Genomic DNA, 23159 nt, shown 5'->3' with positions numbered 1-23159 from the left:
TGAGATCCTGCCTCCAAATAAATAAGTAAATGAACAAACAAATAAGCGTCAGAAAAAGAAAGAAACACTATTATTGTAAAGAACAGTTGGGGACTGGAGAAATGGCTCAGTGGCTAAGAGCAATTCCCCCCCCTCCCCCAGAGGACCTGGGTTTGGTTCCCAGCATACATTTGGTGGCTCACAACCATTCAGAAATCTAGTTCACAAATCTGATGCGCTCTTTTTTTTTTTTAACCTCTCAGGGCACCAGGCAAGATGCAACAAAAAATTAAATAAATACATCTAAAAGTTTTTTTAAACAAAAAAAAAATGGGAAAAGGGCTTTTTCTAACATTGAATTTTCTTAGTTACTTTTCTGTAGCTGTGACCAAAATATCTGAGGGTATATCTCCAGGGGGAAAGACTTAGTTTGGTTCATAGTTTCATAGGATTCAATTGATAGCCTAACAGACTAGTGTGTTTGGTAGAAAATGTTTGGGAGTGGGGTCTGTGTGGTGGGGGGCTTCTTCACCTCACCATGGATTGGAAGCAGGGCATTACTGTAACAGGAAGGGACCATGGCCATGTACATTTCCTAAGAATGGTCTCTAGTTACCCGTCTCCCAGTCAGGCCCGCCTTCCTCAGTTCTTTTACTTCCCAATAGTCCATTCAGATGTCCCGGGGATTAAGTCATTCTGTCCCCAGAGCTCTCAGGATCCAGGGAACCTGGGAATATTCTTGCAGGCATACCCAGAGGAGCACTTCATTCACCTCCCAAATGTTTCTCAGTCCAATCAAATTGACAGTGAGATTAATCACCACAACCTCCGTTCCTTACTAGACTTATTCCTAGGTAATTGACTTTTTTTTAAAATTCTGTGTGTAGGGCTGGTTTATGTACACATGTGTGGATGGGAGTGACCATGACTGAGTATTTGGAGGCCAGAGCAGGATGGCAGGTGCTCTGTCGGTCTCTTCCTTTTCTTAAGACAATTCTCTCCTGAACTAGCAGCTCTCCATTTTCTCCAGTCTGGATCAGTAGCTAGTTTTCTGGATCTGCCTATCAGTGGTGAGGTTACATGTCTACGCTGTCATAACTGTCTTTTATGTTATCTCTAGCCTCCTTCCCTCCTTCCTTTCTTCTTTCCTTCCTCTTTCTTTCCTTTTTTTAAATTAGGTGTGGGTATTTTGCTTGTGTGTTTGTGTGCATATTTGCAGTGCCCAAGGCGGTCAGTAGAGGGCATCAGATCTCCAGAACTGGAGATGCAGAGGGTTGTGGCCTCCATTTGGTGGTGAGAATTGAACCTGGATCTTCTTAACCAATGAGCCATCTATCCAACCTCTCCTTTCTTTTCTTTCTTATTTTTTTTTTTTTTGTTTTTGCTTTTTGTTTTTTGAGACAGGGTTTCTCTATTTTTTTGGAGCCTGTCCTGGAACTGGCTGGATAGACCAGGCTGGTCTTGAACTCACAGAGGTCCACCTGCCTCTACCTCCCAAGTGCTGGGATTAAAGGCGTGTGCCACCACCGCCTGGCTTCTTTCTTTTTGTTTTAAGATTAATTAATTAATTAGTTTATTTATTAAGTATACAGTGTTCTGTCTGCATGTATGCCTGTAGATGGTTGTGAGTCACATGTGGTTGCTGGGAACTGAACTCAGGACCAGGACGTTTGGAAACAGAGCAGCTAGTGCTCTTAACAATTGAGCCATCTCTCCAACTCCCTTTTTCAGCTTTTTTGAGGTAGGTTCCCTATATAGCCCTGACTGTTTTAGAACTCATTCTATAGACCAAACTGGCCTCAAACTCACAGAGACCTGTCTGGCTCTCCTTCAGGGCTAGTCAGGCGGTGGTCGTGCACGCTTTTAATCCCAGCACTCGGGAGGCAGAGGCAGACGGATCTCTGTGAGTTCGAGACTAGCCTGGTCTACAAGAGCTAGTTCCAGGACAGCCTCCAAAGCCTAGAGAAACCCTGTCTAAAAAGAAAAGAAAAGAAAAGAAAAAAAAGAATTTTTTAGTGTAGCTCCTTTCTATTTGTTAATTATTTTATAGCCTGGTATGCTGGGGATGAAACCTAAGATACCAGGCAAATGCGTTACCACTGCCAGCATCATCTCTTTCCAGTTTTAATCTGGGAAAAGGTCCTGAGCCTGCTTGTAGTCCCGCTTTCACAGTTCACAAATAAGAACCGAGGATTGGCTCTCTGCCCGTTGAGTTGCTCAGATGGTCTGTGGCCATCTGCTTCAGATGTGGGCTTGAATTTCAGCTCGTGGAAGACACGGCTTTTGTTTGATCCCAGAGGAAAAGTGACTGGGGTATGGATGTAGGTTTTGTTTGGTTCTAGCTCCATTAAATTTGAGCTCAAGACAGAAGTCAAGATAGGACTAGCAGTTGTGGAGGGTCCCAGCTGTCCAGAAGGATGAAAATGCAGGGTGGGGAGGGCCTGAAGGCAGGAGCATTCAGACTCATGACTCCCAAGAAAAGTTGGGGTTTCAGATTCTACCCCTTGTGTCTATAGCCATCTCACAGATTTGCTATGAAGTTAAATCCCTCATCATAGTCAGATTCCAGGGAAACTACGTGTAGCCTCCTACTGTTTCTTCCCAGCCTGAATCGACATCCTTTAGAAGTAGCTCCTTAGATAATAAACACGGGTACTTCTTGATGTACAATGGGGTCATGTGCTGATAAAAGCACTGTAAGAGGAAAATAAATCTACAATGCGTTTACAGAGTCTGTGCTTCTGAACATTACTGCCTAGCAACAGCATGCTGTAGGGTACCAGCCCTTCAGCATCGTGGTCACAGGGCTGAGTGGGAGCCTTGACTGGCTGTTGTTGCCTTCCAAAAGTATAGGATTGCCTGAGAACAGGTCAAAACTCAGAATTCAAAGCATTTTTTTTTCTGAATGTGTTTTTCTTTTACACTGTCATAAAGTAAAAAAAAAAGTCATGTCTAGTCACCATGAGTTGGGCACTGTCATTAATAGCCTTATCTACCACTGACAGAGAGATAGTATGAGTCAGGGACCTCCCCTGTCTTTTCTTTTTCCTGGTTTTGGGAATTGAACCCAGTGCCTCGAACTTGCTGGGCAAGCATTCTATCACTGAACTATACCTTTCCTTGTGTGTGTTTTCTAAAAGCCAAAACTGGCTAAGGGCTGGTTATACCTCAGTGGTAAGAGTGCTTACCGACTGTATGTAAACCCTAGCATAACAAAACTAAAGAAAGAAAAAAAAAAGAAAATAACACAAGGGTTCAGAGTTGTTTGTCCCTGATCAAATAACCAATGAGAGGAAGGGCCAAGATTGTGTGCATATCTGTGTGTTTGTTTTTTGCCTTTTGAGACAGGTTCTCATAGCCCAGGATAGCCTTGAATTTGTGGTGATCCTCCTGTCCCCAGGTCTGAACTAGTGAGATTGATGTCATAAGGTGTTTTCATAACCTCCGTCATGCAGAGGTTCTTTCCTCGTCACTTACTAGCTTGAGTAACTTCTCTGATTTCCTTGCCTGGTTACATTTAGATGAGGTTTGTTTGTTAGTTTGTGTTGGGTTTTTTTTTTTTTCATTTTAAAATTTATTTTGTAGGTGTATGGAGCTTAGAGGCCAATTTTCTCAAGTCAGTTCTTTCTCTCTACCTTGTGGGTTCCAAGGATCAAACTCAGGTTTTATGGTTTGACAAGTTCCTTTACCCATCAAGCCACCTGGCCTGCCTAGGATTTAGGTTTTATGTCTGCTGTTCATGAAAGTCAGAATCTTGGAGGCAGGGAACAGCCCTGAAGATCATTTGCAGGTGTCAAGATGAGTATCCAGAAGATATTTCAGTCTTTACATCCATCTTACTTCACACATACCTAGATCTGGGGAGGCCTGTCTTGAGTCGCACAGTGTCTGCCTGGCCCTGGTCTCCTTTCCTTCTGTTTGGAACAGAGTCTTCCTGGGGGCCCCCACTATTGGACTTAGTGCATGCCGTTGATAATTCTGCAGGGCAGGAGGGCTACTCCTAGTATTTTCCTTTTACAGAAGAGGAACCTGAGGTCTCACTGTTGGAAACTGTGAAACAGAGGAGGGTACCAGCCTGCACTTAGTGTCCCATTGAATAAATGTTACCCAAGTGAGATGGATGAGTAGGGACAGCATAAAATCCCACTCTGAAGCCTCCTGGTGATTAATGGTGTTTCGGGGCTACGATGTGGAACATATCTGCATCCCTTCTAAAGACTGGGGCTCACAGGGAGTTTGGGGTCATTGCTTGTGTGTGCTTCCTGTTAGCTTCAAGGTGACTTTGACCAGCCTCCTCCTGGCTGTGAGCCCATGACTCTCGGAGCTGACTGATGGAGCCTTCAGCTCAGGGGCCACAGGTACGGATTTATTTCTGCCGCTGCAGTTTGTTGGATTCATGTGCAGTCTGTGAGCCCAGAGAGCCAATGAGACCCAGAGGAGGGGGGAGAGAGGGCAAAGGAGGGAGAGCGTGGTATTGCTGAACCACCTAGGAAGCCGGGCGTTGCTGGAGGTGGGTAAATTCCCCTGGGATCCATTGACTTGGGAGCCTGGTGTTGGTTCTGTAAAGTGGATCTGTCTTCCTTGGGTCCCAGTAGCAGCCTGTCCACTTGTGACTAAGCTGCCATTTCTGTCTCTTCGGGGTGTCACCCTTCCTAGCCCTGAGACTCTTTCTCGGAGACCCAGTTCTTCAACTGTTGCAGCAGGTCTGAGTGTGAACCTGGGAAAATAGATAATTGCTGTCCTGTTCCCGGTGGCCCCTCAAGCCTCTTTACCCCTAGTGTACCCCAACTTCCCCTAGTCACAGTGATGGGAAGCCAGCTGAATAATGAAGGCTGAATGTAGTGTGTCCGCCCTGAGTGCTGCACAAACGACTTAGTGGTTTCCAAAGGGCAATCCCAGGAATTTGGTTTGAGTTCTGACTCTGTCTTCCTTGTCCCACACAAACCTGGGGTGTTTGCTTTTAATTTATGGTTCTGACTCATGTACTTCTTGAAGAAAGAATTCTTTAGTAAAGGAACAAAGTTAAAGTCAACTTCTTACTGTCCTTCCCTGGCAGGAACTGGGCCCTGGAGTAGGGTTTGTTGGTTTGATGTGACAATAATCTTATCCAAGGCTCTTGGCACTGTCCCAGGTGCCCAGAGCCATTCTGGGTGTATTCCAAGGTGTCTCATGACACTCGGGATGAGAAGAGGTTAGGGACTGAACCTTATAGTCTTCTTTGCAGAATTAAAGAGCCCAGGTTGGGCTTGGTGGCTTGTGGTAAGAAACAGTGGCTAAGGGGATACAGGCACCTACCGCCAAGCCAACATTGTGAGTTCCATTCCTGGGGCCCAGAAGGTCTGACATCCACATGAGTGTCATCATGTGTGCTCCCCCAGTAGATGAATAGCATACACAACAACAACATGTGATTGCCTGTGAAACCAGTAGTTAAAGGGGAGAACTTTTCTCTTTGAATGGACTTGGATGCTTCTGATCTCATGGCTCTCTCTACAGCCCCAGACCTGTTTGGTGGCAAGTAAAGAACAGTAGTATTACACTATTAATGTCAGGGTCCTTTTTTTATGAACAAATACCCTGCAGGTCTTGAGTTTGATGAGTCCTGGGAACCACAGAACTAATAAGTACAGATAGATTTTTTTTATTGTTGTTTTCTTTTGTTTCTTGAGACAGGATTTCTCTTTGTTGCTCTGGCTGTTCTGGAACTCACTCTGTTTACCAGCCCGGCCTCGAACTCACAGAGATCCACCTTCCCCTGCCTCCCAAGTGCTGGGATTAAAGGCGTGCGCCACTGCTGCCTGGCTACAGCTGGGATTTCTGTTTGCCTGATTTATTGTTTTTCTTTGTTCTTTTTACTTTTTTTGTTTTGTTTGTATTTATTATTCATTTATTTATTTGGTTTTTTGAGACAGGGTTTCTCAGTGTAGTTTTGGAGTCTATCCTGGCACTCAATCTGTAGATCAGGCTGACCTGGAACTCACAGAGATCCGCCTGCCTCTGCCTCCCAAGTGCTGGGATTAAAGGCGTGCGCCACCAACACCTGGCTACTTTTATTATTGTTGTTGTTGATACAGGGTCTTGCTCTATAGCCTGGGCTGACATGAGCTTGTATCTATCTTCCTACCTTAATCTCCTGAATGTAGAAATTACATAAGTGAACTACTATGCCCTGCAGATCTGTGTGTGTGTGTGTGTGTGTGTGCGCACGCCTCTAAATCTGAATATGTGCCTTGTGTTGAAGTGTGTGTGGAGGCCAGAGGATCACCCTGGGTTTTGTTCCTTAGGCACCATCTTTTTTTTTTTTTTTTTTTTTTTTTGAGATGGGGTTTCTCATTTGCTGGGAATTTGTCAAGTAGACTAGGTTGTCCAGTCATTGAGTCCTAATAATTTGCCTGTTTCTGTCCTCACAGTACTAGGATCTAAGATTATAAGCAGGAAACCCCTATACTTTGCTTATAATCTGTTATTTTTATTTATGTGGGTGAATTTTTCCTGCATGTATGTATGTGTACCACGTATGTGTCTGGTGCCTGTGGTGCCACTGTGTGGCTGTCACGCCTGGCTTTTTGTTGTTGTTATTTTGTTTTCTTCTCTATGTGGGTTCTAATTCTGAACTCGGCTTTCATGCTTGCAAGCACTTTACCAACCGAGCCGTCTTCCAGCACAGGGGAAAAAGTTGTTTAATGTGAGGCTGAGCTGGGACTTATACAGTGCAGAGGGCACTGTACCGTTGAATTATATCCTCAGCCCAAGAATGTTATGGTACACAAGGACTCCACCACTAGACTACATCCCAAGCTCCTTGGAAATTGTAATAAAAAAAGACGAAGAGGATAAACTCCTGTGGACCCATTTCCTTGGCCAAATGTCATCCATCCATAACCATGTCTTCTTCATCTGCAGCATTTGAAGCTTATCAAACATAACATACCATTCTGTATACTTTTCAGTGTGAAGTTTTGTCATTTGTTTGTTCATTTTTTGAGACACGGTCTTTCTGTGTAGTCCAGGCTGTCTTGGAACTCTGTATATAGACCAGGTGGGTCTCATACTCACAGAGATCTACCTGCCTCTGCCTCCTGAGCATTAGAATTAATGGTGCATGGCTCTCCCTGTAGTTCTAAATAAGACGACTTTTACTAATTCTTTGAGAATTGCGTAGTGTATTGTTTTGATTTTTTTATTTGTTTGTTTTCAGATAGGATTTCTCTATGTAGCTTTGGCTGTCCTGGAACTCAGAGGTCTGCCTCCCAAGTACTTGAATTAAAGATGTACACCACCACACCCATCTTTGATTGTTTGTATTTGAGGCAGGGTCTCTCTCTCTGTGTAGCCCTGTATTTTATTTGTCCATTTATTCATTTATTTTTGTGTATGAGTGTCTTGCCTCCAATGTATGTCGGTATGGCTTTCACATTCAGTGTCTCAGCTTGGCTGGTGCAGTGATGGGCAGCAGTCTCTGGGGCTCCAAAGCCAATACCTTGTATCCCTTTTACTGCTGCCCAGCAAATACCCACGAACTGGATCCTGAGCAAAGTTAGGGTAGAGAGGTGCACAGAATGGGAGTCTGCCCAAGGGGAAGAGGATTTGCAGGTGCCAGTAGCAGGTTGTCTCTCATGTGGGACTCTCAGAAAACCTGAAGGAATCCCCCCTGTTCTAGGTCCTTTAGCTGTTAAAAAGAATCTAGCCTGTGTCAAGTGTGACCTGAATCTTCAGCAAAGACCAGGGATGCCCCCTGGTGGATATGCACCTTCCTGGTGTAAAACAAAGAGGCTTTAGCTTGGGTCCGCTTCCTAGTATCTTGAGGGCTGCAAAGAGCCACTAAAAACTGGAATTGTTGAAGGCAACCTTGGCGTGTGATAAAATACGAAGCATTGCAGAGGCAGCATTAGAGCCCGAGTCCTGGTGTGGCCTTCAATTAGCTTCAAATCCCAGTTCTGTGTACTGGCTGGGCATGCTTGGGCAAGTTAGCTGTCCAAGCGTCCAGTCTCTCGTGTGTCCAGTAAGGATAATTGGAGTTCTGCCTCACAGAGCAGTGGGCATGAAAATGCCGGTGGAGGGAGTGTGCCTGTGCTGACGGGCTCAGCTAACAGCAACAGCGATAACTGGTAGAAAGAGCATGTTCCATGGGACCCGAGTCATCCCTCCGTGTATCGCCATGCTTTCCGTCTATAAAGCAGTCAGTCTTGCTTTCCTTTGGGGTTACTGTGAAAACCAGACTTTGAGTCCAGCAGATAAGAACACCTGAGTTCTTCTGTGTGTTTGAGGAGTTATTTTTATAACTTGGCTCCTACTTCATGAGAGGGGCTCCATTTCACCAATACTGGCTGTTGGCCTGTTGGGGCATCTGTCTACCCAGAGCCGGGTATGAAGTGTTGAAAGTGATGAGCTTTTAGTTTGAATCAGGGTTCGGGTTCATCGAGAGCCGTTTGGTGCAAGGGTCAGCAGACTTCTCAGAAAGGACCAGAAGGCAAACATTCAAGGTTTTACGAGCAATGCACTTTCTGTCACAGGCGCTTGGCTCTGTCCCTTTAGCTTGTGGGTGATAACAGAAACAGGGCTTGCTGGCCCGTGCCAAACAAACTTGTGTGTGGACTTGGGAATTCAGATGTCAGTCGCTTTCACAATTGTGAAATACTTTCCTTTCTGCCACTGCATTTAGGAATGTAAAAAATGCTCTTCTGGGGATGGTGCTTAGAGACCTTTGACATACAATCATTGTAGTTTCCTGCAATACAAGCCTCAAGAAAAACTAGGTTGTCCTAAACCCCGGTAATAGGATTGTTTACGTTTGTACCAAGAAGTTTCTGGAAAACACTGAAGTCTGAATGTCTGTGTGTGAAGGCGGAGTTTGGGCAGCTCGTGCTGTGAGACTGAAGTTCTTAGGAAGTTGTCTGGGCCACAAAACCTGTACTAGCTGTGTCGGTGACAGGATCAAGTGTGTTTTTGTTATTAAGGGGCAGAAAACCAGTGTGAAAGTGTTGAAGGCATATGCAGAGTCAGAAGGTGACATAACGGGAAGCATTTTGATTAGATGAACAAAAATGGGAAGACAGAGGCAGGAGCATCTCTGTGAGTTCAAGGCCAGTCAGAGTCACATGGTAAGACTACTCAAAAAGTAAAAGAAAATCAAGGATTAAAAAAATTAAAGGAGCTGAATCCGACTACGAACTCCTTTGATGGAAGCATTTGATTTTGTTTGTTTTGGTTTTGGTTTTTTTGTTTTCTTGAGACAGGGTTTCTCTGTGTAGCTTTGGAGCTGGCCTTGAACTCACAGAAGTCTGTCTGCCTCTGCCTCCAGAGTTCCGGGATTAATCATGAGTTTTGAGGCCAACCTCCTCTACGTAGTGGGTTCTGGGGCCGGACAGGGCTATATATAGCGAGATCCTGTTTTTAAAAAGGAACAAAGACCAAAAAAAGCACAGAGCCAAACGTGGTGGTGTGCCTGTGTAGTCCCAGGAGCCGGGAGAGCATGGCAGAAGGCCCTGAGTTCAAGATCATTTTGGGCTATGTAGGGAGATCTGTCTTTAAAAAAAACAAAAACAGGGCTGGAGAGATGGCTCAGAGGTTAAGAGCACTCGCTGCTCTTCCAGAGGTCCTGAGTTCAATTCCCAGCAACCATATGGTGGCTCACAACCATCTGTAATGAGACCTGGTGACCTCTTCTGACCTGCAGGCACACATGCAGGCAGAACACTGTATACATAATAAATAAATAAATCTTAAAAAAAAAAAAACAAAAAACAGCCGGGCGTTGGTGGCGCAGGCCTTTAATCCCAGCACTTGGGAGGCAGAGGCAGGTGGATCTGTGTGAGTTCGAGGCCAGCCTGGACTACCAAGCAAGTTCCAGGACAGCCTCCAAAGCCACAGAGAAACCCTGTCTCGAAAAACCAAAACAAAACAAAAACATGCTGTATCCTTCGTGTTTGTGATCTCAGCATTTGGGAGATGGAGACAGGAAGATCTGGGTTGCCTTCTGGGTTGTGTTGTGGGGGCCAGCTTGAACTACAAGGGTCACTGGCTCAAAAACCAAAACTGAAACCAAACAAACAGAAAAGCAGTGGGCTGGTTCAGCTGCTGGCCCTGTTGTGTGTTAACCCTAGGCAAATGTAGTTCTCACCTTTGGTGAATAAAGGGGTTCAACTTTGCTTGTTGTTGAGTGTTACTAGTCTCCACTGACCATGTGTTTTCACTGAGATAAGGAGGGATTGGGGTCCTTTCAGGCCAGATGCTGGGTTTCCCAGGGCAGTTGTCTTGAGTAAGACGCTGGAGGTGCTAGCTTCCTTAATAAATCACCAAGAACTTGGCAGCCTGCATTGTGTCTGTTTTCTCCCCCTTCAAGGTTCAGTCATTTCCTCCTCCATGGCTGAAGTTCCAGAGACACCTGTTTTCCCTTCTCACAGATAAGAGGCCGAAGGTTTGCTTGTTGGTAGGATCTAGGCCTGACCTGGAGGGTCTGTCTGGTTAGCGCTGGTTCCCTTTCCTCTGGGATGCAGTGAGAGGATGAGAAGGAAGGCTGGGCTGTCCTCTTCTCCGTTGTGCCACCATTTATAGGTGGCATGCTGTTCCTCCTGGTATCTAATACTCCTCGTTCATTCCCTAGTTCATACACGTGCCAGGCCCCTCTCTCCAGATTTGTTTTATAGAACAGTGAGGTGTTATAGAATAATGAGATATTATGGTCTATACCTGCCTAGAACTCACTGTGTAAGTCATGCTGGCCTTGAATTCATGGTGATCCTCCTGCCTCACCCAGCCTAGTGTTGGAACTACAGGTGTATGTCACCTCCCTGGTTTATGCCATGCTTGAGGCTGAAATTGGCATTTTGTATGTATTAGGCAGGCACGCTGATTTTTAGTTCAGAAATGAGACCTCGTGTGAATGTGTATTCGTGCGAGCATGCGTGCATGGGTTCCTGCCGTCCTGTTTTTCAAGGCCAGGAGATATACTTGGGTATCTTTCTAAGGCATCACCCACCTTGTTTTTATAAGGCAGGGTTTCTCACTAATGTGGAGTTCAGTGAGTGTAGGCTAAGCTGTCTGGTCAGGGTTCACCAGAGATCCATTCGTCTCTGCCTCCCCAGCAGTGGGATTACAATTGCACACCATCACACATGGCTTTGTTAGGTGCTTTCTGGGGATTGAATTTATGACTTCCTGCTTGCAAAGCTTTGCAAACTGAGTCATTCCTTGGCTCCAAGTAAGACTTATTTTTTTTAATGTATTTTAGATACCACTGTTTTATTTGAAAAACAATTTTTATGGTTTTCTGTGTATGAGTGTATTGCCTGTGTATGTGTATGTGTACCATGTGCCTGTGGGGCAAGAAGTGGGCATCCGATACCTGTGGAACTGGAGTTAAAGGTGGTCGTGAACCACCTGGGTTCAGTTCCCAGCACCTCTGCAAGATCAAGTGCTCTTCAGCATCCAATTTTATTTTATTTTATTTATTGTTTGAGACAGGACTGGGATTACAAGTGTGTGCCACTATACCGAACTGCAAGTGACACTTTTTTGTTCTTTCAAGACAGGGTCTCTCTCTGTAGCCCTGGCTGTCCTAGAGTTCTCTGCAGACCAGGCTGGCCTCGAACTCAGAGATTTGCCTGTTTCTGCCTCCCAAGAGCTGGGATTAAAGATGTGTGGCCCGCCCAAGTGAGGTTTTTTGTTGTGGTTGGTTTGGTTTTTTTCCAGACAGGGTTTCTCTGTATTGTTTTGGAGGCTGTCCTGGAACTCACTCTTTAGACCAGGCTGGCCTCGAACACACAGAGATCCTCCTGCCTCTACCTCCACCAAGGCGTGGCGCCACCAATGCTAGGCTCCCAAGTGAGGTTTTTAAGATGTTAATTTTCTGGAAAGCTAAACACTGTCTCAGTTCTGTGAACACAAAGGACTGGTTGGTTGTACTCAGGTTTTTGTTGGTAGGAGGTGGGGGCCGCTGGAGGTTTTAAGTGAAAGAGAATCCACAGTTGGGTCTCTGTTTTAGAAAGCTCATCCTGGCTGCAGTGTCAGTGTGAGTGACAGGGATAGCCTGGAGATCCTAGAAAGCCACTGAAGTCACCTTGGAGAGCTGTTACAGTGGGCTGCAGTGTTGGAGGAAGGAGGCAGATGGCCAGGGTCAGGAAATCTTACATGGCGCAGTATCTTAGTTAGGGTTTCCATGAGAAACTGTATGCAATGCAACTTGGGGAACAAAAGGTTTATTTCACTCACAGTTCCATGTTACAGTTTATCATCAAAAGCAGCGAGGGCAGGAACTCAAGCAGGGCAGGAACCTGGAGGCAGGAGCTGATGCAGAGGCCATGAGGGGTGCTGCTCACTGGCATGCTCCCTGTGCCTTGCTCAGCCTGCTTTATTCTGGAAACCAGAACCACCAGCCCAGGGGTGGCCCCGCCCACCACGAGGGTGGCCCTCCCATAGCAATCACTAATTAGGAAATTGCTCTATAGCAGCAGTTCTCAACCTGTATGGTCATGACCCCTTCCGGGTTGAATGACCCTTTCACAGAGGTCACCCAAGGCCATCAGAAAACACAGATATTTGTGTTACAGCTCATAACAGTAGCAAAGCTGCAGTTACCAAATAGCAATGAAAGTCATTTTATGGTTGGGGGTCAGCCACAGCATGAGGGCTGAAGCATTAGGAAGGTTGAGAACTACTACTCCGTAGGCTTGCCTGCTGTCCGATCTTACGGAGGCGTTTTCCCAGTTGAGACTCTCTCCTCTGTCGACATAAAACAGGCCAGTATGCACAGTCATTGGCAAACTTAGAGTAGAGGTGAGGAAAGGTGAAGCTCTGTAGGAGAATTAGATGTTGGATGTTGGGGTCTGGAGTCCTAAGCTGGCCACAGTGAACAGCGTGTACACTCTGCCCCCAGGGAGTCGGCGGTTGGTGGATGTGATGGACGTGAACACCCAGAAGGGTACCGAGATGAGCATGTCCCAGTTCGTACGCTACTACGAGACACCAGAGGCCCAGCGGGACAAATTGTACAACGTCATCAGCCTCGAGTTCAGTCATACGAAGCTGGAGCACCTGGTCAAGCGCCCCACTGTGGTATGCTGAGGCTTTCATGGCCCCTCCCATCTTGTCTGCGGCCGCCTACCTGCTCCCCATGAGGCCTGGGTGTCAGCTGCTTGCTTCTAGACATGGAGTGGCTGGGTGGGCATGGCTGAGGCTGGTCCCTTAGGGTAAGGTGGGGAAATGTCGAGGCAGAGTTGGACCCAGTGCCTGGAAGGGTGGCGTGGGGTGAGGCAGCCCAGCTGACGGCACCCAGGGACTCCTCAGGCGGAGGGGCAGTTCCTTCTGGACTGTCTGCGGGGGTGCTCACAGTGGGCTGGCTTTCAGGTGGACCTGGTGGACTGGGTGGACAACATGTGGCCCCAGCACCTAAAGGAAAAGCAGACGGAAGCCACAAATGCCCTTGCGGAGATGAAGTACCCCAAAGTGAAGAAGTAAGATTCTTGGCTGGTGGTGGGGCTGGGCAGGGGTGGGCCCCCAAGCTTGTGGGCGTTGGCAAGGGACTTTGTGGTCCTCGATGCGGGTCTGAGTGTTGCTTTAGAGGTGAAGGATTGACCCCCAGATGGAGTATAAGTCCCTGGGTGTGAACAAACCAGCCTCTCCTCTCCCTGGGATGGAGGCCTCTGGGCCCTGTGATGGGTCAGGGCTTCCTTCCTCTTGGCCCTGGAGCCTCTACACAGCTGCTCTGGAGGTCTGAGGGGAGTGATGGGTGCTCTCTCTGTGGCATCCATGTTATCTGTTTCGAAACTTTGGTCTACATCCTCAGTGGACAGTGTCCTTAGCGTGGCATTTTCAGAGGGACAGGAGCAACACGGGGTCTGGGCTATCTAGGACTGCTTCCTCTTTAAAGATTTCTTTATCTAATATGTGTGTGTGAGTGCCTGTGTTTGTATGTGCACGTGTGTGCGTAGTATACCAGATCCCCTGGAAAGACAAGGAGTTATGAACCTTTAGTGCGGGTGCTGGGAACCAAACCTGGTCCCTCTGTGAGAGTAGCAAGTGCTTTTAACCACAGAGCCATCTGTCCATCCCTCTCTCTTCTCTTTGGTGTTGAGACCTGGGGCCTCTGAGCTGGAAGCACCTCCCCCAAGCAAAGCTCAGTGTCACCACTGAGCTTAGTCACTGGATATGCCTTCTGGATTGGAGGGTGGCTGGGGTGGGGAAGGTAACCACGGTTGGGAGCAGAGAGACACCACATTGCAGATCACATGACCAGCCTGTTCTGAGCCTGCTGTTCAGTATGGACAGGGGTACTTGGGGGTCCTTTTTGTATTAAGGGATTTGAATAATGGACCATCTGGAGGAGGAAGTCACCTTGGATACTCCTGCCATTCCAGACCCTCTGTTTCTCTCTCTGAAATGGGGAGGAGAAAGGCCGGTGCTGGCAGCCTGGAGCCGTAGCATCTGTGCTTAGCGCTGCTGCCAGCAGTGCCCCCAGGAAATCTCCACCGTGAACCCCTCAGCCCTCCATTCAGCCTGTATCCAATGCAGACTGCGCGCCAGGCTTTGTAAGGCTGGCTAGCACTCTTGGCCCTGGAGTTCTCAACGCTCCTCCCTGCCTCTTCTCTCTCTCACACTCTCATTAATTCATGGATATTGTTCTTCCCCTCTGAGCTGAAGTTCAGTGTATTCCTTGGATCTGGGCTTTATACAAAGGCAGAGAATATGGCCCAGGTGCAGAGGGAGGGGAGCAGGGCTTGTTTCCAATTCTGTGCTGTTCTGATTGAATCACAGCGTAATGCTCTGAGATGGTCAGATAAAGAGATGAACGGGACTAAGGACCTCCATCCTCTTCACCCTGTGTAGAGCATGCCCTGTAGCACAAGATGCCATGTTTCTACGTAAAGGGAAACAAATCCCGGCAGGTGCATCCCTTTGAGCTCTTGTTCTCAAGGGGTCTTCTTGGAGGGCAGGGGCCATTTAACTTGGGGTTTATTTTATTCTTTGCTTTGTTTGAAACCATCTCTTTACATAGTTCTGGCTGCCCTGAAAGTCACTATGTAGACCTGGCTGGTCTTGAACTCAGAGATCCTCCTGCCTCTACCTCCCGAGTGCTGGAGTTGAAGGCATGCGCCACCATGCCTGACTGACTGCCTTTCTTTAAAAACTTTATTATTACTGTATGTTAATGCATGTGTGTGGGCACGTACCAGAATGTGTATACCCAAGTCAGAGGTCAGGTGTTTGTTTTTATGGGAATGGATTACACTTAGGTGGCCAGCCGGGCAGAGCTAGTGCTGTATTGGGCTGCCTCTGCTTCCTAACTGAGCTTTGGAGGGCAGAGGAAATGTGATGATTGAGGAGAGACTGAGAAACGGAAATGGGGAAGACAGCAGCAGGTGATGCCTTGTCCAGTGACTGTTTTCTTTCATTCATTTGGCAGCAGGGAATTGAGCATCTCCGTGGTGCTGAGGACACAGGGTGGGGGAACCCTGAAGAGGTCTCTGTCCTAATGGAATGGTCAGTTTATGGAGAGGCAGGTGTTAATTCAACAGTGACAGAAATACATGGAAGCTGACCTGGGGATGAGGCCACCAACCAAAGCATGAGATGCGTCATCTGGCAAGGGTCGCTCAGTTGATCCCAGAGTCCCCAAATATAGCTTAGCCTGGCTAGCCAGGTCACCTCAGGGATCCCCTGTCTTGGCCTCCTGAGGTACTAGAATTACAGTCAGGCTGCCACACCCTGGAATTCATGCGAGTTCTGGCGATCCGAACTCTGGTCTTCATGTGTGCTGAGCAATTTCCCCAGTTCTTTGGAGTGTGGTTTGAGAGGGTCTCAATAGATAACCCAGGCTAAAAGCTCATGATCTTTGTGCCTACACTGGCTGAGTGCTTTGAGTACGGGCGGTCTTCACCGCCCCCCCCCCATTCCCTGAGATATTCTCAGGAAAGAGGTATGCATGCGTTCATGTGGGGTTGCATTCTGCAAATGCCCCTGCTGTGTCGATTGGAGGTGTGAGGAGGCTGCTGCCTGGCCTTTATCTCAGCAGACAACAAAAGAGGCGATCACACCTGCGCATATATTTAGGAAGTAAAATAGATCGTTCTGGGTGACAGGAGTGCCTATTAAGGTCTGCCTTGTCCTTCTGAGTGCTTCAGTGTAGTCTGCACTTCATGGAAAGAACCCTTTAAATAGTAAGCCCTACATACATTTAGGGGCTCTCTAGTTACCAAAACAGTGGGGCATAAATGTGTGACTTTTTAGGCCAGGTGTCTCAGATGTGACAGTGAGACCATTGTTTCAAATAGATTTCCAAACTCCATCAGTGGCCATGGGAACTTGCTATAGGATTTGATTTGAACCTTGCTAGGAAGGACGTTGTCACCTTGGAGATAGCTCATTTATTCTACTGAAAAGAAAGATGTTTTCAAATGTTCATAAGCAAGGTGAAGAAAAAAAATCCCACCATGATGGACTCCTCTGGGACCGTGGAATGGTTCTGTGGAATTTAATTAAAATGACATTGTTTCTGGAAATCATAGTGCTTCCTTGCTGGAGGCGCCTACAGAACAGACAGCTGACGACCCTCCTGAATGGAAGGAAGGTTTGCAACATGGAGGGGGACTGGTGACAAACACGAGGCTTTTTTCCTGCCTCTGGGATTTATTCTGCTTCACTGTGGTCAGAGGTTTAGGAATTTTAATAGGTTTCGGTTGAGGTTCTTAAGGCAGGGGAAGGCGAATAGAATCAGGGTCCACCAGCCCCAGGGAGATGACAGATTTCTGGGGGTGTTAATGCATTAGTTATGGCGCAAGAGGCTACTTTAAGTTAGCCATGTCCCCATTCTCATGGAGCATTTATTGTGGTGGGGACAATACAAACAAGCCAACAGGGAAATTATGTAATTGAATGTGCCTCAACGGAACAGAGAACAGTGGGATGTAAAGGAGGGGGGAGGGGTGAACCGATGAATACCGATAGCACCCGCATTTCTGCTGTCGCCTCCTTCCCCTCATCTACCCTGTGGAGATGCTTTGATTGTGTAGAATTATTCACCTTGGAAAAGTCCTACCTGGACAGTGGCAGTACTGGGGAGGGTCCCTGGCTTGGTTGCTTATTGTTGCTTAGTCATTGCCTTTAACTTTGACATCCTCAAAAAAACAAAACAAAAAACTCAGCCGGGCCAGGTAGCTCATGCCCGCCATCCGCCCAGCGCTTGAAGGGCACAGCAAGAGGATCATTGTGAGTTCAAGTCTAAAACAGCCACCTGATTCACCCTCCACTGCCCGAAGCTTAAGACATCAAAGGTGATGTCAGTTTCACCAGGGCAGGGATCAAAAAGCAGCAGAGTGCTTCTTGCTCAGGGGCTCCTTGGAGCTTATGTGAAGGCTTAGGTCCGGGTTGCTTTGCGTTCATCTCAAGATTAGAGGCGGGCTTCTGAAATGGAGTGCTCACAGCGCTATTGGCAGGAAGCCCGCGGAGGGTGAGTTCCTCACCACGTGGACCACTCCACAGGGCTGCTTGAATGTCCTCATGGCGTGGCAGCTGGTTCCCCAGAGTGACTGCTGCCGGGAAGACCCAAGAGACCATAGTGCTTTTATGACCTAATTTTGAAAGTCGTATCCTGTTTACTTCTGTTGTATTCATTAATTCAGCGTATATTCTAAGGGATAGAGATGGAGTTCTGCCTCTTTTTTTTTTTTTAATACTTTTTGGAAGGGTGGTGGTTTCATTGAGACGAGAGCTCATGTAGCCCAGGCTGGCCTCGGATTTGCTGCATAGCCAAGAATGGCTTGAGCTTCTGATCCCCTGCATCAGCCTCAGGACCGCTGGGGTTAACAGCTATGTGACCCCATGTCTTTTTTTTTTTTTTTTTTTTCGAGACAGGGTTTCTCTGTACTGTTTTGGAGGCTGACCTGGAACTAGCTCTGTAGACCAGGCTGGCCTCGAACTCACAGAGATCCACCTGCCTCTGCCTCCCGAGTGCTGGGATTAAAGGCGTGCGCCACCAACGCCCGGCTGTGACCCCATGTCTTGTTCTTATGTTTTTTTAAAATTTATTTTTATATGAGTGACTGTTTTACCTGTGTATGTATGTATGTATGTATTTACTATGTGTCCACTCAGAGGCCAGAAGAGGGTATCTGGCCTGGAACTGGGGTAACAAACAGTTGTCAGCTACCATGTGTGTGCAGGGAACTCATCCTAGGTCTTCTTCAAGAGCAGCAAGTGCTCTTAACCATTGAGCCATCTCTCCAGCACTACCAAGTCTTGTTTTTATGTGATGCTGGGGACTGAACCAGGGGCTTTATACTTGCTAGACAAACACTCTTCCAATTGAGCTATATCTCTAGCTGCCCTCCCCTTTGTTTCTTTGGTGCTGAGATGACCCCAGAGACTTGCACATGCCAGGCCAGTGCTTCCCCATTGAGCCTCAACCCCAACTTAGCTCTGCCTCTTGAAGGGAGGAGCTTGAAAGAATTCGTGGGCGTGTTTCGAAGCCTCTGCCATCACTGGGTCTGGCCATGTGTGCTCCTTTTCTGCCAAGGAGGGTTGGGCATGATAATGCATTGCAGAAAGGGATTAGCTGGTCTCACTCCTAGCTGCTATAGCCCAGTTTCTGGACATGAGTGTTGCTAGTATAATGAATGATAGGCTGTGGACCCACAGACAGTCAAGGAACTCAGAATCCCAGCAAGAAGGGGCTTCCGATAAAGCATATATTTGCAGCCCAGATGATGGTGAAGGGACTTGATGTCCCCACCCCCACCCCTCCACACACACAATTTTACTGTGTGGTTTTGCTCTGCTGACAAGAAAAGGTGAGGGCAATATTAGGGGAGCAGCAGATCCATTCACTGAATGCTCAAGCGTCAGCCAGCACACACCTCTCCTCTCGATTGGGGGATCTAGCTTGTCCTTCTGTACGGAGGCCTGGTTTGCCCTGGCCTAGCCCTCCCCTGTGCTGTGGCGAGACAGGAGTATACAGCAGATGTGAACTGTGGGGAGACGTCCTCGCCAGTGACCCCTTGGGATCCGGCGCGCGTGACCCCTTGGGATCCGAAGCTCTCTGCTTTCCAGTCAGGCCTCCTTCATGTCTGTCCCAGCCCATCCCCCCTCTCAGCTCACGTGCTTGCTGGTGTCATAGGTGACCACCCGTGTCTAACCAGGTAGGGAAACTGACAGTCGTGAAAAGACACTGCACTCCAGACCTCGAGGTTCTTGGTCCTCTCCCTTTAACTGCCCAGTTCAGATACTAGGATGGTCTCCTCTGCCAGCAGCTCTCCTTAACTCCAAAGACAAAAATTCTTGCTCAAGGACACCTCTCCAATGAAGGGTGCTCATACCCAAGAGAAAGAACAGTCTTCGGGCTGTTATTTTTACCTTTCAACAGGAAAAACATATACCTGTTCCCCCCCCAAAAAAAACAAAAAACAAACAAAACATTTCAACCACCTCGAGTCTAAGTTTATAGACAGAGACTTTGGGGGTACAGAGAGGAGCTGCTTGAGTCACTAATTAAGTACCTGGAAATAGGTTCAGTGTTTGCATACTTAAAGTGGGGTTGATGGCGTTGAAGGGTGACCAAGGCTACACTGTCTTTTAAGATCATGAATATAACTAACGGTTACTGTTAAAGCTTTAGTTAGAACTTACTAACATTGCTGGATTTCCACAGTGTACAAGGACCAAAGGATGGAATTTGGTTCCTGCCTCTTTAGAGGCATACAGACTTCTCCAGCCCCACTGTGACTTTGGAGGAAGGGTATAGGGCCAGGGGTTGAAGACTCTCTTTCCCCTTGGTGACCCTGAGGTGACTTTTGATTTGAACACTTCTTTTGGCCTGAAGTTAGTGAATGACTGAAGCTGTGACTTCAGATTTGTTGTTTTTGAGTTGGGATTCCCTGGATAGATAGATCTGGGTGGAAGGAGTTGCTGCTGCTAGGTTGGTGTCCAGGATGAAGGGCTGTGTTTGTGAATGAGTTTACAGTGCGGTTTCTAATTAATGGATATTTATTTATCTCAATGAATTCCTGCAGTGATTTCTATGCCCCTAGGGATCCTAGGCTACTGAGGGGCAGGTAGGAGAAGAGTTTTCCAGAATGCCTATCTAAATTTCCTTCTAGGAAACAAGTTGCCCAAGGTCACACAGCTAGTTTCTCACCCCTCCCCATCATAGACTCTCCAGAAATCTTAGCTCTGATCCTCCCTCCAGCAGTGCCGGAGGGTGAATATTTAAAGGAGGTGGTTTTATTAGATCGCCACCTGGGCAGCAATGTGCTTGTCTACACTCTGGAAAACCCGGACCCAGTAGTCTTCAGGCTACTGCCAGAGGGAGCAGGAGTGGGCGAGGGGGCCGCCGTGTGCGACGGCGCGTGCCGTGGTGTGTGCCGGTGCTCTTCTCTGTGTCTCCGCGGCCTTTCCACCTCCCTGGCGGCCTCCCGCGCCGCGCGGGTGTTCAGTTTCAGCGCGGGGATGAGCGCAAGCTGCGCCTGTCTCCCCGAGGAAGGAAGGCGGCGCGAGAGGGCCCCAGCGTCCTGGTCTGGGGCCTGGCAGCGCGGTGGAGGGGACTGGGCTGGCTGCCGTCGCCTCACGGGTCTGGCGCGCGTCCCGCCTCTGCGGAAGGGGACGCCTGGGAGCCGCTCCACGGCCGCCGAGGGTAACCTCCTTTGTGGCGCGTGGGGCGGGTGCGGGTGGCCTCCCGTCCGCGGGATGCACGGCCAGCGTTGCTGAGCTGTTCTTTGTGTCTCCTGGGGCCGGTTGGAAGTGTGGGGCGTGTACGTTCGCGCCCGCGTGGCGCCTCCAGCCCGACACCCGTCGTCAGCTTTCCTGGGTCCCTCCATCAGACCTTAGCCCAAGGGGATGCCAGCTGGGCCACCTTGGGGAGAGTTTCTGGAAGTTGGAGAGAGAAGGGCGAGGTGGGACCGCCCGGCCTCTGCAGACCCGAGGCCGCGCCCCAAAGTTGGTGAGGCAGGTGCAGCGCCCCCTCATTCCGCGTGCCTTCCTCTATCCCGGGCCTCCAACCCCTCAAGGGCTGAGCTCCCGGGGTACAGATTTCCAGCTGCTAACTTGCAGGATGCATAGAAACCACCCGGTGTGGTGGGGGTTGGGGTGTCGCGTGCGTGGCTGTCCAGCCTTGCCGTTGCAGAAGCCTGCCTAGCTGGCGGACTGGCGGGGGGTAGCTTTAGCGGCTGTGGCACCAAGCCGAGCCGGGGTGCCCATGTGACTGCGGTGTGCTTGGGAGGAGGAAGCTGTAGAGGTCAGTGCAAAGGCATTGTGCCAGAGCGAGCAGGAGCGAGGAGGGAGCCCCCAGTCAGAGCGGGTGCGAGCAAGCCTTGGGGTGACAAGCCTAGGGGTGCCTTTAGACTGCGGAGGCCAGTAAGGCCAGTCCGAAGCCACTGTGTCCCAGCCACTGCAGCTTAATGGGGAAGCTAGGGGATGGGAGGGGCGGGATGGACGCTGAAAGGAGGTGCCCACATTAGAAGAGGCTGGTCAGGAAGTAGGGTTCTAGCACACAGTGGGTCCCCGAGGGCAGATCAGACACAGGGTGCACCTGGAGAACTTTCCCTGCGCACACAGCCAGAGAACCCTATTTTCTGTGTGAGGAGTTGGGGGAGCCCTGGAAGATGGGCTAAATGGGAGTGACCCCTTTGGCCAAGCAGTCCCAAAGGTCCTAGAGCTGGACAACTCAACCTGGTCCTTCCTTCCTGCTGTAGGTGCCCCGTGGGCATCCAGCTGCAGGCTGAAGGAAGCCTGTTCTCTTGGCTCCACCCCGTGCACTTAAATTGTCTTCTCTAGTCTGTGTTCAGGCCTGGAGGGGGTGGAAACCAAGGTTAGATTAAAAAAGAAGAGTTAAAAACCAAACCGAGAGGAAGAGCTGGTTTTAGGGAAATGAGGACTAATATTTTGAAGTAGAGCTTAGAGGAAAGAGGCCAGTGTGGTCCATGAGGGTGGGGTAGGGTAGGGCTTTAGGAACCCCCCTCCCATTCTTTAGAGGGAAGACCTCTCTGGACTTAAGTCAGGGGACCTGTTTGCACCACCTTGGGTAGGCGGGCCGGCAGGGTGTGAAGCCCCAGTCAGGACTTCGGCAGCCCTAGTGCCAGCTTCGTGACAGTCCTGGGCTGTCAACTACACCCCTCCGATGGGGTTGCTAGGCAGCGGGGCTCTGATGTACGGGGAGGCCTTGTGATTTGTCAGGCTCCTGCAGACACATGGTTAAAGCTCCTTCCAGCCTATCCGGAGGAGGGACTCGGGGCACGCTGCCTGCATATTGCTGAATCCCGGGTCCCCCTGAACGAGAGGTGCAAAAGGCAACGAGGAGGGGGCTCCTGGAGCCCTCCAACCTCCAAGCCAGCCCAGCCCCACGCCCCCCTCTCTCCACTCCGGCTTGCTGCTGACTCCTCACTGCAGGTCCCCGCCCCATTCCATCCCTCTTCCCCAAACCACAGAAGAGCAAAGTGCAGCGGGGAAAAGAGGTTAGTGGGGTAAGCATGTGCGCACGCCTCTATAGGTGTCAAGATGGGCATGAGGGAGGGGAGGCTGCTCTTTTGTGCCCCCTTAGGGTTCTTGTGGGTAGGGGTCAGTGGTAGGGGGACTAACACTGTGGTTGGCCAGGCCTGGACTTGGAAGCCAGGGGCGTACCCCTCCCTCCCTCAGTCTCTGTGCACCCCTAGGGCCAGTAGCATGTAGGGGAGGAACAGGAGACTACTGTGTACCTGTAAGAAAGGCTGGGCTGTATCTCTTCTAGTGCTGATAAGGGAGGGACGCCGCTGTGGGCTCCTCCTTTCCTTCAGTGCACAACCTGTGGTCCAGCTTCTGTTGCCGGAGTTCTTCACCCCTCTCTGATTCCAAGACCTTCTCGGAATCCTTCTACTTAAGGGGAAAAAAGATAAAACAGCTGTGTTGAGATAAAATTCACATATCGTTCACACAGGAAAAAGTGTGCAACCCAGTGTTTTCTAGTGTGTTCACAGAAAGGTGCAACTACACAGTCAATTTTAGGACATTTTCACCCGGATGGAATGAAACCCTGTCCTCATTACTGTCTTTTCCATCCCTACCCCAGCCCCTGGCCACCACTGATCTGTCTGTGTGCTTCCTCTTTGGATTCCCTTAACTCGGCACGGTTCGTATGTGCAGAATCACACTGGGTGGGATTTCTGGCCTCATTGCTTACTTGGCAAGCCGTTGCCTGGTTTAACTTTATCTGTGTAATGCTC

The 23159-nt window shown here is 48.9% G+C and overlaps 1 protein-coding gene across 13 annotated transcripts in view; it reads left to right on the top strand.

The window, feature by feature from the left end:
• Kdm2b (lysine demethylase 2B) overlaps positions 1-23159 on the top strand; it is a 115553-nt gene that overhangs the window by 14668 nt on the left and 77726 nt on the right. For 9 of the 13 annotated variants that reach the window (XM_040731548.1, XM_040731549.1, XM_040731544.1 and 6 more), the window contains 2 exons: positions 12854-13032; positions 13324-13430. In XM_040731548.1, the coding sequence (XP_040587482.1) occupies positions 12854-13032; positions 13324-13430 (286 nt within the window). Of the gene's footprint in view, positions 1-12853; positions 13033-13323; positions 13431-20470; positions 20600-20777; positions 20906-21113; positions 21200-22014; positions 22425-23159 lie in introns of those variants that run through there. The other 4 variants (XM_040731556.1, XM_040731553.1, XM_040731554.1 and 1 more) reach the window with 4 other exon arrangements.

Source organism: Mesocricetus auratus, unplaced genomic scaffold, assembly GCF_017639785.1.
Source record: "Mesocricetus auratus isolate SY011 unplaced genomic scaffold, BCM_Maur_2.0 Super-Scaffold_100025, whole genome shotgun sequence".
In the NCBI taxonomy this organism is placed as follows: domain Eukaryota; kingdom Metazoa; phylum Chordata; class Mammalia; order Rodentia; family Cricetidae; genus Mesocricetus; species Mesocricetus auratus.
Note: the sequence above shows the minus strand (reverse complement) of the source record. Positions and strands in the feature narration are given on the sequence as shown.